The sequence below is a fragment of the Salmo salar genome, chromosome 04 (assembly GCF_965601325.2).
Source record: "Salmo salar chromosome 04, fSalSal1, whole genome shotgun sequence".
Classification (NCBI taxonomy): domain Eukaryota; kingdom Metazoa; phylum Chordata; class Actinopteri; order Salmoniformes; family Salmonidae; genus Salmo; species Salmo salar.
In genome coordinates, this window is record NC_138294.1 from 26,720,264 (window position 1) to 26,733,414 (window position 13,151).

Here is a 13,151-nt window from a genome sequence, read left to right on the forward strand (position 1 = left end):
TAGGACCATGCCTCAGGACTACCTAGCCTGATGCCTCCTTGCTGTCCCCAGTCCACGTGGTCGTGCTGCTGCTCCAGTTTCAACTGTTCTGCCTGCGGCTATGGAACCCTGACCTGTTCACGGGACGTGCTACCTTGTCCCGGATCTGCTGTTTTCACCGCTCTCTCTCTACTGCATCTGCTGTCTCTAATTAGGAATGCTCACCTATGAAAAGCCAACTTTTACTCCTGAGGTGATGACCTGTTACAGCCTCTACAACCACTATGATTATTATTTTTATTTGACCCTGCTGGTCATCTATGAACGTTTGAACATCTTGGCCATGTACTGTTATAATTTCAACCCAGCACAGCCCGAAGAGGACTGGCCACCCCTCAAAGCCTGGTTCCTCTGTATGGTTCTTCCTAGGTTCCTGCCTTTCTAGAGTTTTTCCTAGCCACCGTGCTTCTACATCTGCATTGCTTGCTGTTTTGGGTTTTAGGCTGGGTTTCTGTATAACACTTTGTGACATTTGCTGATGTGAAAAGGGCTTTATAAATACATTTGATTTATTGCTAGCTAACTAGCAAGCTAACACACAGTGTCGCCAACTAGCCTCCCGCCTGCTGTACTAATAACCAGTAAACAGTATCCTTCTACCAAGTCTGTCGGGCAATTTTTTCGCGCTGTTCCGTTAATGAAGGCAGGTGTTTGAAGTATGTTTTTTAAGATTTCGCGCACAAGAGCAATATATGCACCAGTAATGTTCAAACCTAGCCTCTGACTCATAAGTACCCGGGACCATTTCACTTTCACGCAAGCCTACATTTGAAAGAGACATGATGAGAGCCATTGCAAGAGATTAAGAAGATCCGCTTGAATAAAGGTAGGTAAAGTTAATTTAGTGCAACGTTCACGCTTCAGAGTAGTGCATACCAGCGATAGCTTGGCGGTAACTAGCTAGCTAACTTTGATCTAGCTACATAGCTAGCTAACGTTAGCGGAACTACACTTTTGGCTAGAGTTATATAGTTAGCTAGCTAACGCAAGAAGGACAAGACACACATATTGTGCTCCGTTATAACAAACTACGCTATTTAGTTAATGTAATATGCGCATTTTCACTATGAATCACAAAGCTAGCTAGCCTAGTTGAAAGTTAGCTGAAGTTAGCACACGTGAGCTAGCTGGCTAGTATACCGATAGCTATCTAGCTAGCTAGCAAGTAGGCAAGGTAACACTACTAGCCAGCTAATCGTCATATCATACATAGATAACGTTACTTGTAGCCAACTGTCTAATTTAACAAACGTTAAATGTGCCATTGTTTGCTAACTAATCCGTGTGAATAAAAGCGGGTTGAGCTAACTAGCTATCCCGCTAACGACGTTACAAGCAAGTTAGATAGCTAACTGCTAATAGCTTGTTAGCAACAGAACAGGGCCACCATCACTTGCTGATTTAGGCGAACTTTTTAAGCTAATAGGTATGTAGCGAGATAACGTTAGCTACTTTTATCAATTGAAACTGACTTTGATATGGCAAGGCTGACTATACAAAAATGAACAGTTAGCCTGAAATCTATTTCCTAGCAAGTTTATTATAGCTAGCTAACATACTGTATCATTGAAGTAGCTACATTGTAAATAGCTAGAAGAGAGAGAGAGACCTTTCATGAGAAATATAACGTTATAGTTAGTTGAAACTGGCTAATTCTCTTTACCTACATCTGAGTTAAGCAATGCCCATTAAACTATTATTTAATGTACATTTGTGCCGTGAATGTATAGCTGGCTATTAGAGAATACAGTAGATTTGTATTTGTTGCATCAGGTGTGGAATCAAATATTTTGTCCTAACACAACACAATGTATGTACATCAAAGTACATTCTTAGTATCCCTTTATTTACCAGTGGGTGGCGCAATTTCACTATCAGCAACACGTTATTTTCATAAACTGCCTTTGGATTTGACTGTACAGTATAATATAAATAGACTAGGATCTGTCATTGATTAGGTACGAAATAAACGTGTTATGCAGGCCTATGTCTAGACTACACAATCTTGGAGACATGCCCTTTATATCCTAATCAGACAGCACCAAATGTTCTGAAAACACCAGCCTGAGAGTCTTGTAGGAAGTCAAAACAAAAAGGCAATGACTGTCGGCTGCTACAGAATCAGAGTTCACAGGATGTCTACAATACAACAGTGAATAATCAGTGTCCTCGGTCCTTGTACATCCAGTCTGGCGTCAACCACTATCAACATATGAGAATAGTCCATAACATTGAGTATCAAGTCTAGTGACCATCAACCCGCACCGTGAGTATCAAAAACACTGGAAATCAGGTTTAACAATTATGCTGCCTCAAGGTCACAGGGTGGCGTGCTGTTAGTCAACGGTAGGCAGGCTATAGACTATGCATCCGAATGGGAGGCGCGCTTTACGAGTTGAGATTGATAGATAAAAATAGGTCCTTTTTAAATCGTGGCCACAACTTTTTTTTAAATGCGATTCTATTTAGAAATGTTATTTGTTGCGCAATGACTGAGTTTACAAAAGCAGGTTTCACTCCATAGTCTACAGGCTTTTTGAGGAGCTACTATCGCGCTGTCTGACAGGTGGTAGGTGGGCTATAGACTCTGTATGCTGTGATATTTAAGATGCATGACGACTAACAAAAATACACACGAGCCAATTTGATTTCAAAATGTATGCAAATTGACCTATAGACCGATAAACATGACTGGTCAAATGTATTCTTGCCGACCTAACCGATTAACATCTCTACACCCCAAGACATGCTAACCGCTCACCATTACAATAACATTTTGGGAGGGTATGATATTTATGCCTCTAACTTTCTCACTCCACATGATCAACGATTAATTCAGGACTCTCCGTAACCAATGTAGTATCTACATTATTGTAGAAGTGTTTAGAAACATTATATTCCTATATACAATAAATGGACACAAAATGACCACACATTATTTACCGTTCATTTCTATTGGGCCACAATTAATCTGAAACACAACCAAAACAGCAAATGCATCCAACAAGTTTGTAGAGTCACACGCTTGATGTAATCATTGCGTGCAAGGAATATGGGACAAAATACTAAACATTTGACTACTTTAATACACATAAGTGAATTTTGCCCAATACTTTTGGTCCCCTTAAATGGGAGGGACTATGTACAAAAAGTGCTGTAATTTCTAAACGGTTCACCGATATGGATGAAAATACACTCCAATTAAAGCTGACAGTCTGCACTTTAACCTCCATTGTCATTATCTAATTTCAAATCCAACGTACTGGAGTACAGAGCCATAACAACAAATGGGTCACTGTCCCAATACTTTTGGAGCTTACTGTAACTATCTCATGTTAATATGCCTTGCCTAATCGTGATCTATGTTTTGGGCTAGGCGATGTGGTAGGATTATTAACATCCTATGCAAGCAATGTTCTCACTATATAGATGGAGAATGGCAGTGTCTGTGCAAACAGCGTCTATTCAGTGTCCTCGGCTTGGACCAGGATGGATAAGAGGATGTAAACAGACAGCAGGTGAATGGGTCTAAAAAAAAAATTCTTTTTTTTTCTGGTTGCTTATCAAAGATTGCTGGCTAACTCATTGGTCCTGCTTTGTAATATACCCCTCAGGTTGTATCATTGCACCGTTCCAACCGGTCCCTCAAACCTGGTAAAATAAGGGTTAGAAATAATAATTTCAAACACTTGAGGGGGGGGGGGATAAATCTCCTTTATCAGATGTGGCAGCTTTCCCATCTGGACTATGATAGTTACACAAAGGAAGGCCAAGGACTCTGGATGTAAGCCTAAACAAACAAGGACCAATCATTGTTTGCAAGAGGACACAAGTACATGTTGGGGAGGAGCTAAAGTTTTTACATTTATTCTTTTATGAGTAAGATTTATAATAACAGTAGTAGGTAGACAAATCAAGTGGGTACTGTGGCGCAGTAGACAAATCAAGTGGGTACTGTGGCGCAGTAGACAAATCAAGTGGGTACTGTGGCGCAGTAGACAAATCAAGTGGGTACTCTGGCGCTGTAGACAAATCAAGTGGGTACTGTGGCGCAGTAGACAAATCAAGTGGGTACTGTGGCGCAGTAGACAAATCAAGTGGGTACTGTGGCGCAGTAGACAAATCAAGTGGGTACTGTGGCGCAGTTGACTTCCGCATATTACGCACGGCAGAACTACATAAAAAAAAAAAAGCCCATAGATTTAAGAAGTATTTTGGTACATACAGTGCATTCGGAAAGTATTCAGACCCCTTGACTTTTTCCACATTTTGTTACATAACAGCCTTATTCTAAAATGGATTAAATAGTTTTTTCCCCTCCAATCTACACACATACCCCATAATGACAATGCAAAAACACGTTTAGATTTGCTAAAAATTCTATCAAATTAAATGACATTTACAGAAGTATTCAGACCCTTTTACTCATTACTTTATTGAAGCAACTTTGGCAGCAATTAATGACTTGCGTCTTCTTGGGTATGACGCTACAAGCTTGGTACACCTGTATTTGGGGAGTTTCTCCCATTCTTCTCTGCAGATCCTCTCAAGCTCTTTCAGGTTGGATGGGGAGCGTTGCGCTGCACAGCTATTTTCAGGTCTATCTAGAAATGTTAGATCGGGCTCTGGCTGGGCCACTCAAGGACATTCAGAGACCTGTCCCGTGGCCACTCCTGCGTTGTCTTGGCTGTATGCTTAGGGTCGTTGTCCTATTGGAAGGTGAACCTTTGCCCCAGTCTGAGTTACTGAGCACTCTGGAGTAGGTTTTAATCAAGGATCTCGCTGTATTTTTCTCTGTTCATCTTTGCCTCATTCCGGACTAGTCTCCCAGTCCCTGCCACTGAAAAACATCCCCACAGCAGGATGCTGCCACCACCATGCTTCACCGTAGGGATGGTGCCAGGTTTCCTCCAGACGTAACGCTTGGCATTCAGGCCAAAGAGTTCGATCTTGGTTTCATCAGACCAGAGAATCTTGTTTCTCATGGTCTGAGAGTCTTTAGGTGCCTTTTGGCAAACTCCAAGCGGGCTGTCATGTGCTTTTTACTGAGGAGTGGCTTCCATCTACCATAAAGATCTGATTGGTGGAGTGCTGCAGAGATGGTTGTCCTTCTGGAAGGTTCTCCCATCTCCACAGAGGAACTCTGGAGGTCTTTCAGTGACCATCAGGTTCTTAGTTACCTCCCTGACAAAGGCCCTTCTCCCCCGTTTGCTCAGTTTGGCTGTGCGGCCAGCTCTATTAAGAGCCTTGGTGGTTCCGAACTTCTTACATTTAAGAATGATGAAGGCCACTGTGTTCTTAGGAACCTTCAATGCTGCAGACATTTTTTGGTACCCTTCCCCAGATCTGTGCCTCGACACAATCCTGTCTCAGAGCTCAACAGACAATTCCTTCGACCTCATGGCTTAGTTTTTGCTCTGACATGCACTGTCAACTGTGGAACCTTATATAGACAGGTGTTTGCCTTTCCAAATCATGTTCAATCAATTGAATTTACCACAGGTGGAGTCCAAGTTGTAGAAACATCAAGGATGATCAATGGAAACAGGATGCACCTGAGCCCAATTTCGAGTCTCCTAGCAAAGGGTCTAAATACTTAGTTAAATAACGTGTTTTTATTTTTTATACATTTGAAAAAATGTCTAAACAAGTTTTCACTTTCATATTATGTGGTAATGTGTGTATATTTAGATTTAATAAATAAAAAATATATATTTTAGAATAAGGCTGAAAGTAACAAAATGTGGGAAAAGTCGAGGGGTCCGAATACTCTCCAAATGCACTGTAATTGGTCTACTGCAAAATGAAACAAACTCAAGTAATCGGCCGCAGTGTAGACAGTATTATTATGCACACTGTATGGACTGGTCCTTATGCTATGCTACCAAACATTGATTGTGCAGGGCGGCTTACAGAATAGTTAGCCTACAATATATAGTGCAATTTTAATTAGATTTTCAATAGTAAATGTATATATATTTTTTATAATTAATAGGCTGACATGACCTTTTTGTCTACAGAATATTTCACAACTGTGCTTTCCATCGCCACCTCTTGCCCTCCTTCATTCCTTTGTTGAGTGTGCAAAAAGAGGGGCTGTCAACAGGGAAATGTTTAGTTGTGAAAACATGTTAATATGATTGTTCACAGATTTCACTTGTTTATTTGTTGTGGCTTAAGGAGGGGGGGCAGTCAACCTGATTTAACTCCGTTTCTTTTATTCAAATTCTTTAATTGCTAAGTGAAAATTATTGTTCTGTCAAATAGGTTCCAGAAAGCAGCAGTTAAGCGCTGATGCCAGCCCTGTTTCTGGTATCATCCTGTTTGTTTTTGCTCCAACCCCAGTTGTGGAACCTGATTCAGCCCTGAGCTACGTCTATTTCTCAAGTGATGTTTTGGAAGTGCCAGTGCAGGGAGTAGTTATTTCTACTCAAATGTATATAAAAAAATAAAAAAATATTGGGCGTGGAAGGAACAATTTGGACAATGGAACAATGGATGGGAGTAGTAGAGCTAGGACGAACGCAACATGAGGTGAAATCTAGCCTCTTTCTCAAGTATCATGACGTTGCATCAGAAAAGTATCCATGAACATTCTGGTGCTCGCTACAACTTACCTAGTCATTTCCTTTTGCGAGTGTAGCCTATTTTGCTAATTGTTTCTGACACAGGATAGGCCTAGATGTTTCATTCTGGACCACATTTCACACTGTGTGCTTAGAGCTAACATGTTTTTTGTTGGCTGGATCCATTTGGGTGTATCAATCCACACCCAGTGTGTCAATAGCCCATGTTGAATTAAGTCCTATGTCATGCCTGGAACTCAACTGTTATTACTAAGCATCTGTCTATTGTGAAGTATCTCACCATACAACTATTAGTAACTAGCTCTATTGTTTGCCTTATTATAATTATTAGCCTAATTATCTGTGATTGACCTATGTTGTTCTTGGAAAAAGGCTAGTAAATATTTGTTAGTACTACTAGCCTGGGGCGACAGACCACGTGGTACAATAACTAGCTAGAAGTGGACTATGGCTAAAGAGAGTGGAGTCCAGGCTAGGTTGATGTTACCTGCTTTTAGTTTAGTTTCACTGTCTTTCTTCTGCACAGTTTTTTTAGAAAGGAAGACTGCACTGTGAGTTGATATTTTTGTAATTCTATTTGGGGGGGGGGGGTTAGTTTAGGTTTTATATTTTACTGTGGGTCGGTGAATTTGAAAAGGGCTAGTTTTTCTTTTTGCTAGGTTATAGAAAGGAGCACTGTATTTTATAAGTCTAGTACTACTCCTGGCAGAATGATTGTGTCATGCGTCTGGGATGGAAAATATGTCACCAAGTTCTTGTCAATTCTTCACTTGCTAGGCCGGATCTATTTTTGTGTTACTTAAATTGGCCTATGCGTTGTCCTTCCGTTTTGAACAACAATGGAAACTTTATTTCAGCACAGAGGAGGCTTTTTGGCATGAGAGAATTGGGCATGTGTGTACGTCCACGTGTAGAGAGGCGCAGACTCCAGTAAGTGTTTAGGACTTAGACTTATCTACAGTAGTAGTGATGGGGGGGGGGGGGGAATTCAAAGCTACGTATCGCAATATTATTTTGGACGATATTATACTTTGACTCAAAGTATCGAATTGTAAAAATATTATTGTTGCTGCTAGGTAGCGTTAGCTAGCGCTAGTTGGCTGTACCTGTGCCAAAACTCCAGTATTCATCCTATAGCTTGTTCTCCATCTTTTTAAATAGTGAGCCAACATGTTTTTAGTAGGGATGCACGATATCGGTGAACATATCGTAATCGGCCGATATTAGCTAAAAATGCCAACATCGGTATCGGCCCGATGTCTAGTTTAACGCCGATGTGCAAAACCGATGTCAAAGCTGACGTGCACACCTTTATAACGTAATGACGCCACGGAAAATACAGCGCTACACAGAACAAAAGCAGAAATATACTAAGCGCACACTTTTGAAAGTGTAAGAAGATTTCAGCGAGACAAGTCAAAGGCGAAATCCATTAACGCCAAGATAATGGATTTCATTATGCTACTTGCTATGGGTGTCACGACTGACATTTGGACCAGCGATATCAGCCCCATGAACATTGCGAGTCTGACAGCACAGTGGGTCGACGAGGATTTTGTACTGAGGAAAGCCGTATTGTACGCTCAAGAATGTGCTGGTTCTCATACCGCTGCTGCCATTTCAATGGCATTTGAGAACACGTTTGAAACATGAACACACTCCTAGCGCCATTCGAACAACTGAGTCGAGAAATAAGCTCATCAACAGCGTCTGCAGCAGACGTGATACCCTCTGTCATTGCATTGAAACGCCTGCTCAACAAAACTGTCGACACAGACCGTGGGGTTAAAACTTGCAAAAGTACTCAAGAGGCTGTGAACAAGAGATTCGGTACTATTCTCTCTGAGCTTCTTTACTGTGTCGCCACCATGGTCGATGCTAGGTACAAGGACCGCTACTTCGATGCAGACAAATGTTACATACACAGCTGGACAAGATGGAAACGGACACAGTGCCACTGCGCACCGAGGAAGAGAGGCCACGGACAGACAGAGCTGAAACTTCACTGCTTGACATGTAGGACCTCTATACCAGGCGGTGTCAGAGGAAGGCCCTAAAAATTGTCAGACTCCAGCCACCTTAGTCATAGACTGTTCTCTCTGCTACCGCATGGCAAGCGGTACCGGAGCGCCAAGTCTAGGTCCAAGAGGCTTCTAAACAGCTTCTACCCCCAAGCCATAAGATTCCTGAACAGGTAATCAAATGGCTACCCAGACCACTTGCATTGTGATACAGCCTGGATTCAAACCAGGGACTGTATATTTACATTTACGTCATGTAGCAGACGCTCTTATCCAGAGCGACTTACAAATTGGTGCATTCACCTTATGATATCCAGTGGAACAACCACTTTACAATAGTACAGCTATATCTTTTTTGTGGGGGGGGGTTAGAAGGATTACTTTATCCTATCCCAGGTATTCCTTAAAGAGGTGGGGTTTCAGGTGTCTACGGAAGGTGGTGATTGACTCCGCTGTCCTGGCGTCGTGAGGGAGCTTATTCCACCATTGGGGTGCCAGAGCAGCGAACAGTTTTGATTGGGCTGAGCGGGAACTGTGCTTCCGCAGAGGTAGGGAGGCGAGCAGGCCAGAGGTGGATGAACGCAGTGCCCTTCTTTGGGTGTAGGGACTGATCAGAGCCTGAAGGTACGGAGGTGCCGTTCCCCTCACAGCTCCGTAGGCAAGCACCATGGTCTTGTAGCAGATGCGAGCTTCAACTGGAAGCCAGTGGAGTGTGCGGAGGAGCGGGGTGACGTGAGAGAACTTGGGAAGGTTGAACACCAGACGGGCTGCGGCGTTCTGGATGAGTTGTAGGGGTTTAATGGCACAGGCAGGGAGCCCCGCCAACAGCGAGTTGCAGTAATCCAGACGGGAGATGACAAGTGCCTGGATTAGGACCTGCGCCGCTTCCTGTGTAAGGCAGGGTCGTACTCTGCGAATGTTGTAGAGCATGAACCTACATGATCGGGTCACCGCCTTGATGTTAGCGGAGAACGACAGGGTGTTGTCCAGGGTCACGCCAAGGCTCTTAGCACTCTGGGAGGAGGACACAATGGAGTTGTCAACCGTGATGGCGAGATCATGGAACGGGCAGTCCTTCTCCGGGAGGAAGAGCAGCTCCGTCTTGCCGAGGTTCAGCTTGAGGTGGTGATCCGTCATCCACACTGATATGTCTGCCAGACATGCAGAGATGCGATTCGCCACCTGGTTATCAGAAGGGGGAAAGGAGAAGATTAATTGTGTGTCGTCTGCGTAGCAATGATAGGAGAGACCATGTGAGGATATGACAGAGCCAAGTGACTTGGTGTATAGCGAGAATTGGAGAGGGTCTAGAACTGAGCCCTGGGGGACACCAGTGGTGAGAGCACGTGGTGCGGAGACGGATTCTCGCCACACCACCTGGTAGGAGCGACCTGTCAGGTAGGAGATGCCCAACTCGGAGAGGGTGGAGGAGGATCTGATGGTTCACAGTATCAAAGGCAGCAGATGGGTCTAGAAGGATGAGAGCAGAGGAGAGAGAGTTAGCTTTAGCAGTGCGGAGAGCCTCCGTGACACAGAGAAGAGCAGTCTCAGTTGAATGACCAGTCTTGAAACCTGACTGATTTGGATCAAGAAGGTCATTCTGAGAGCGATAGCAAGAGAGCTGGCCAAGGACGGCACGCTCAAGAGTTTTGGAGAGAAAAGAAAGAAGGGATACTGGTCTGTAGTTGTTGACATCGGAGGGATCGAGTGTAGGTTTTTTGAGAAGGGGTGCAACTCTCGCTCTCTTGAAGACACCTCTTGCACTGAGATGCAGTACCTTAGACCTCTGCGTCCGTGTGTGTGTGTTAACTATTTAACTGTACTAGAATGCTTAAAAGGCCACTAACATTTTAAAGTATCGGTATCGTTTTTTTTGGGGGGGGGGGGGGGCAAGGAAAATATCAGACATCGATATCGGCCAAAAATGTCATATCGGTGCATCGCTAGTTTTTAGCTTTTTTTATTTCCATGACTGATCAAAACAAATGTTCTCATGCCCTTTGTCTCTCTGCAGCAGACAGTGTGCAATATGTTCCCAGATAGCACACGTATATCTGCCCAACGTAGGTACTTAATTGGCCTATGCGTTGTCCTTCCATTTTGAACAACAATGGAAACTTTATTCAGCACAGAGGAGGCTTTTTGGCATGAGAGAATTGGGCATGTGTGTACGTGCATGTGTAGAGAGGCGCAGGTTACTTTCCAACTTCATGTTTCATGATGGGGAACATTCCTGGCTTTGGCAGATGTCAGTTCACACACAGTAAGTGTTTAGGACTTAGGCTTATCTACAGTAGTAGTGATGGGCGTGGGGGGAATTCATAGCTACATATCGCAAAATTATACATATCACAATATAATATTATATATAATATTATACTTTGACTCAAAGTATCGAATTGTACAAATATTTTTGTTGTTGCTAGGTAGCGTTAGCTAGCGCTAGTTGGCTGTACCTGTGCCAAAACTCCAGTATTCATCCTATAGCTTGTTCTCCATCTTTTTAAATAGTGAACCAACATGTTTTTAGTAGGGATGCACAATATATCGGTGAGCAGTTCACACCCAGTAAGTGTATGTCGTTAATCACCCATAGATTTGTCCATAACGCCCAGCGCTAAGCTAGGTCTACCACTTCAAAGGATGGCTGATCAAGTGATTATCTAAGACAAATATTGTGCCTGCAACTCCAAGGAACTGGAAAGGCTGACAAATGATGCCAAACAAAAGAAAAACATGTTTGACTCCATCACAATGAAAAGCTTTGAGTAGGAAGAAGTGTTCTAGAAATGTTTGAGAGTGCATCTATGGTGGCATAGCCACCATCATTAAAGAGATGGGCTCTTGCAGTGTTGTCAAGAAACCCTTTGGTCTATAATTCACTGCTGATGTGTTGATACTGACATATACTTATTGATTAGGAAGGGGGAAATGATGGTCATTGATTCCCAGACCTATGGTTGTCACAGTACCAGTATTGCAACACCACGAATCATGATGCTTGATTTTCCATGACAACAAAGAACACGACTGGACTCTATTGTCCTTAAAAACCTGCTGGTTTAAAATATTGTGTGACGGGCCTTTTACCTTGGGGGTGACAACAGGGTGTGACAACAGAAAGCTGGGTTTGCAACATTAGGGGGGAAAAAAAGACTTCGCTTCATTATCAATATGGTTATAGGCCTCACATTTCCTATTAATCATTGATTTATCTGGGTTGAGATCATGGTCAGTCTGTAATATGTTGGGCCCTGGCTGTAAGAGGCATCGATGCAGGAAGCTTCAACCGGTCCCTCTCGCCCAGCAGCCAATCAGGGCTCTCTTGAGTCGGATGAGGGAAGCCCCTCCCCCCCCTCCCCTCTACTCTCTCTCTCGACAGGCTGCTTGCTGCTGCTTTGTCGGGCTAGGAGGAAGATCAGCTATCCTTTTTACAGTGAGCCTTTCTAATGATTCGAAGGGAAGGGAAGAGACTAAATAAAGGGGGAGAGAAGGATAGAGAGAGGAGTGGATCACGGAGTGGGCTGACCATGCGTCCAGGGCCTATAGCCAGAAACCCTCATGTGAGTCAAGGTGGCTTTTATCCTATTTTTTTCCCCTCCTTGCCTGCTGCTGCTCCCCTCATCGTCAGGAAGCAGACCCGGTCTTGTGACACTTCATTGGAAACAAGGGCAGTGTGTGTCGGAGGGAGGGGGGGGGGGGAATTCTGGCTCGGAAGGCTACGTTTTAGACAGGCAGACCCATTCTGATGATTATATTTGTTTCTTATGACCAATCACATCAGCTCTTTTCATGTCGGATCTTTTTCAAAGCTGATCTGTTTGGTCATTAGACCAATTCGTGAAAAGACGATCAGAATTGGGCTGCCTATGTAAGCGCAGCCTAAGAACCAACCCAGTGCAGGGAGAAAAATGCCTGGCTAGTATGTTAGCTTTTCAGTGAGACAGCCTGTAGACTAGGCCGGATATGTGTCTGTGAAGAAATGTAGTGTGTGTGTGTGACAGAGGGAGAGAGATGCAGAGAAGGGAGGGGCTGATGAGAGACTGAGGAGTGGATGGCTTGTTGTGATGAATGCATGGACTAACTGTCTAAATGCCAGCACTGACCAATTTCTCTGTTGTTGTTATTCAACAAACCAAAGGATAAAGATTTAATTTCATGTTGCAATTGAATGGGATTTTTTCATGCCTCTTGTATGGCTGTGATCAAACTGTACTGTGTGGGTAGTTGGCCAATGTTTGTTCATTCAAAAATGCGACGGTTCCTCTTCTGGTTGATCGTGTAGCCTAATCATTTTTAATACTTCTTATATGGCTTTGAGAATATGTGAATGCGACATGTTCAATGGAGGCACCGTGTCTTTCATCACTCCACGTGTCACTGAATAAAATGTGTTTGTTGTGTGTCACCTTGGAAACAATGTTGGGTTGTAGGCTAATACATTGATGAGGCTAACCTGATGGTCATCGGAAAGCTTTGACTCCTTATGTTAAGAATGTCACAA

At 43.3% G+C, this 13,151-nt stretch overlaps 1 protein-coding gene across 6 annotated transcripts in view; it reads left to right on the forward strand.

The window, feature by feature from the left end:
- The first annotated feature begins 280 nt into the window (after nucleotides 1–280).
- LOC106602595 (bifunctional UDP-N-acetylglucosamine 2-epimerase/N-acetylmannosamine kinase) overlaps nucleotides 281–13,151 on the forward strand; it is a 41,933-nt gene continuing 29,062 nt past the window's right edge. For 3 of the 6 annotated variants that reach the window (XM_014195320.3, XM_082974216.1, XM_082974217.1), the window contains exon 1: nucleotides 11,907–12,210. In XM_014195320.3, coding sequence (XP_014050795.2) covers nucleotides 12,097–12,210 — 114 coding nt within the window. In that variant the 5' untranslated portion in view covers nucleotides 11,907–12,096. Of the gene's footprint in view, nucleotides 866–2,094; nucleotides 2,306–3,535; nucleotides 3,558–11,906; nucleotides 12,211–13,151 lie in introns of those variants that run through there. The other 3 variants (XM_014195323.3, XM_045716639.2, XM_014195324.3) reach the window with 3 other exon arrangements.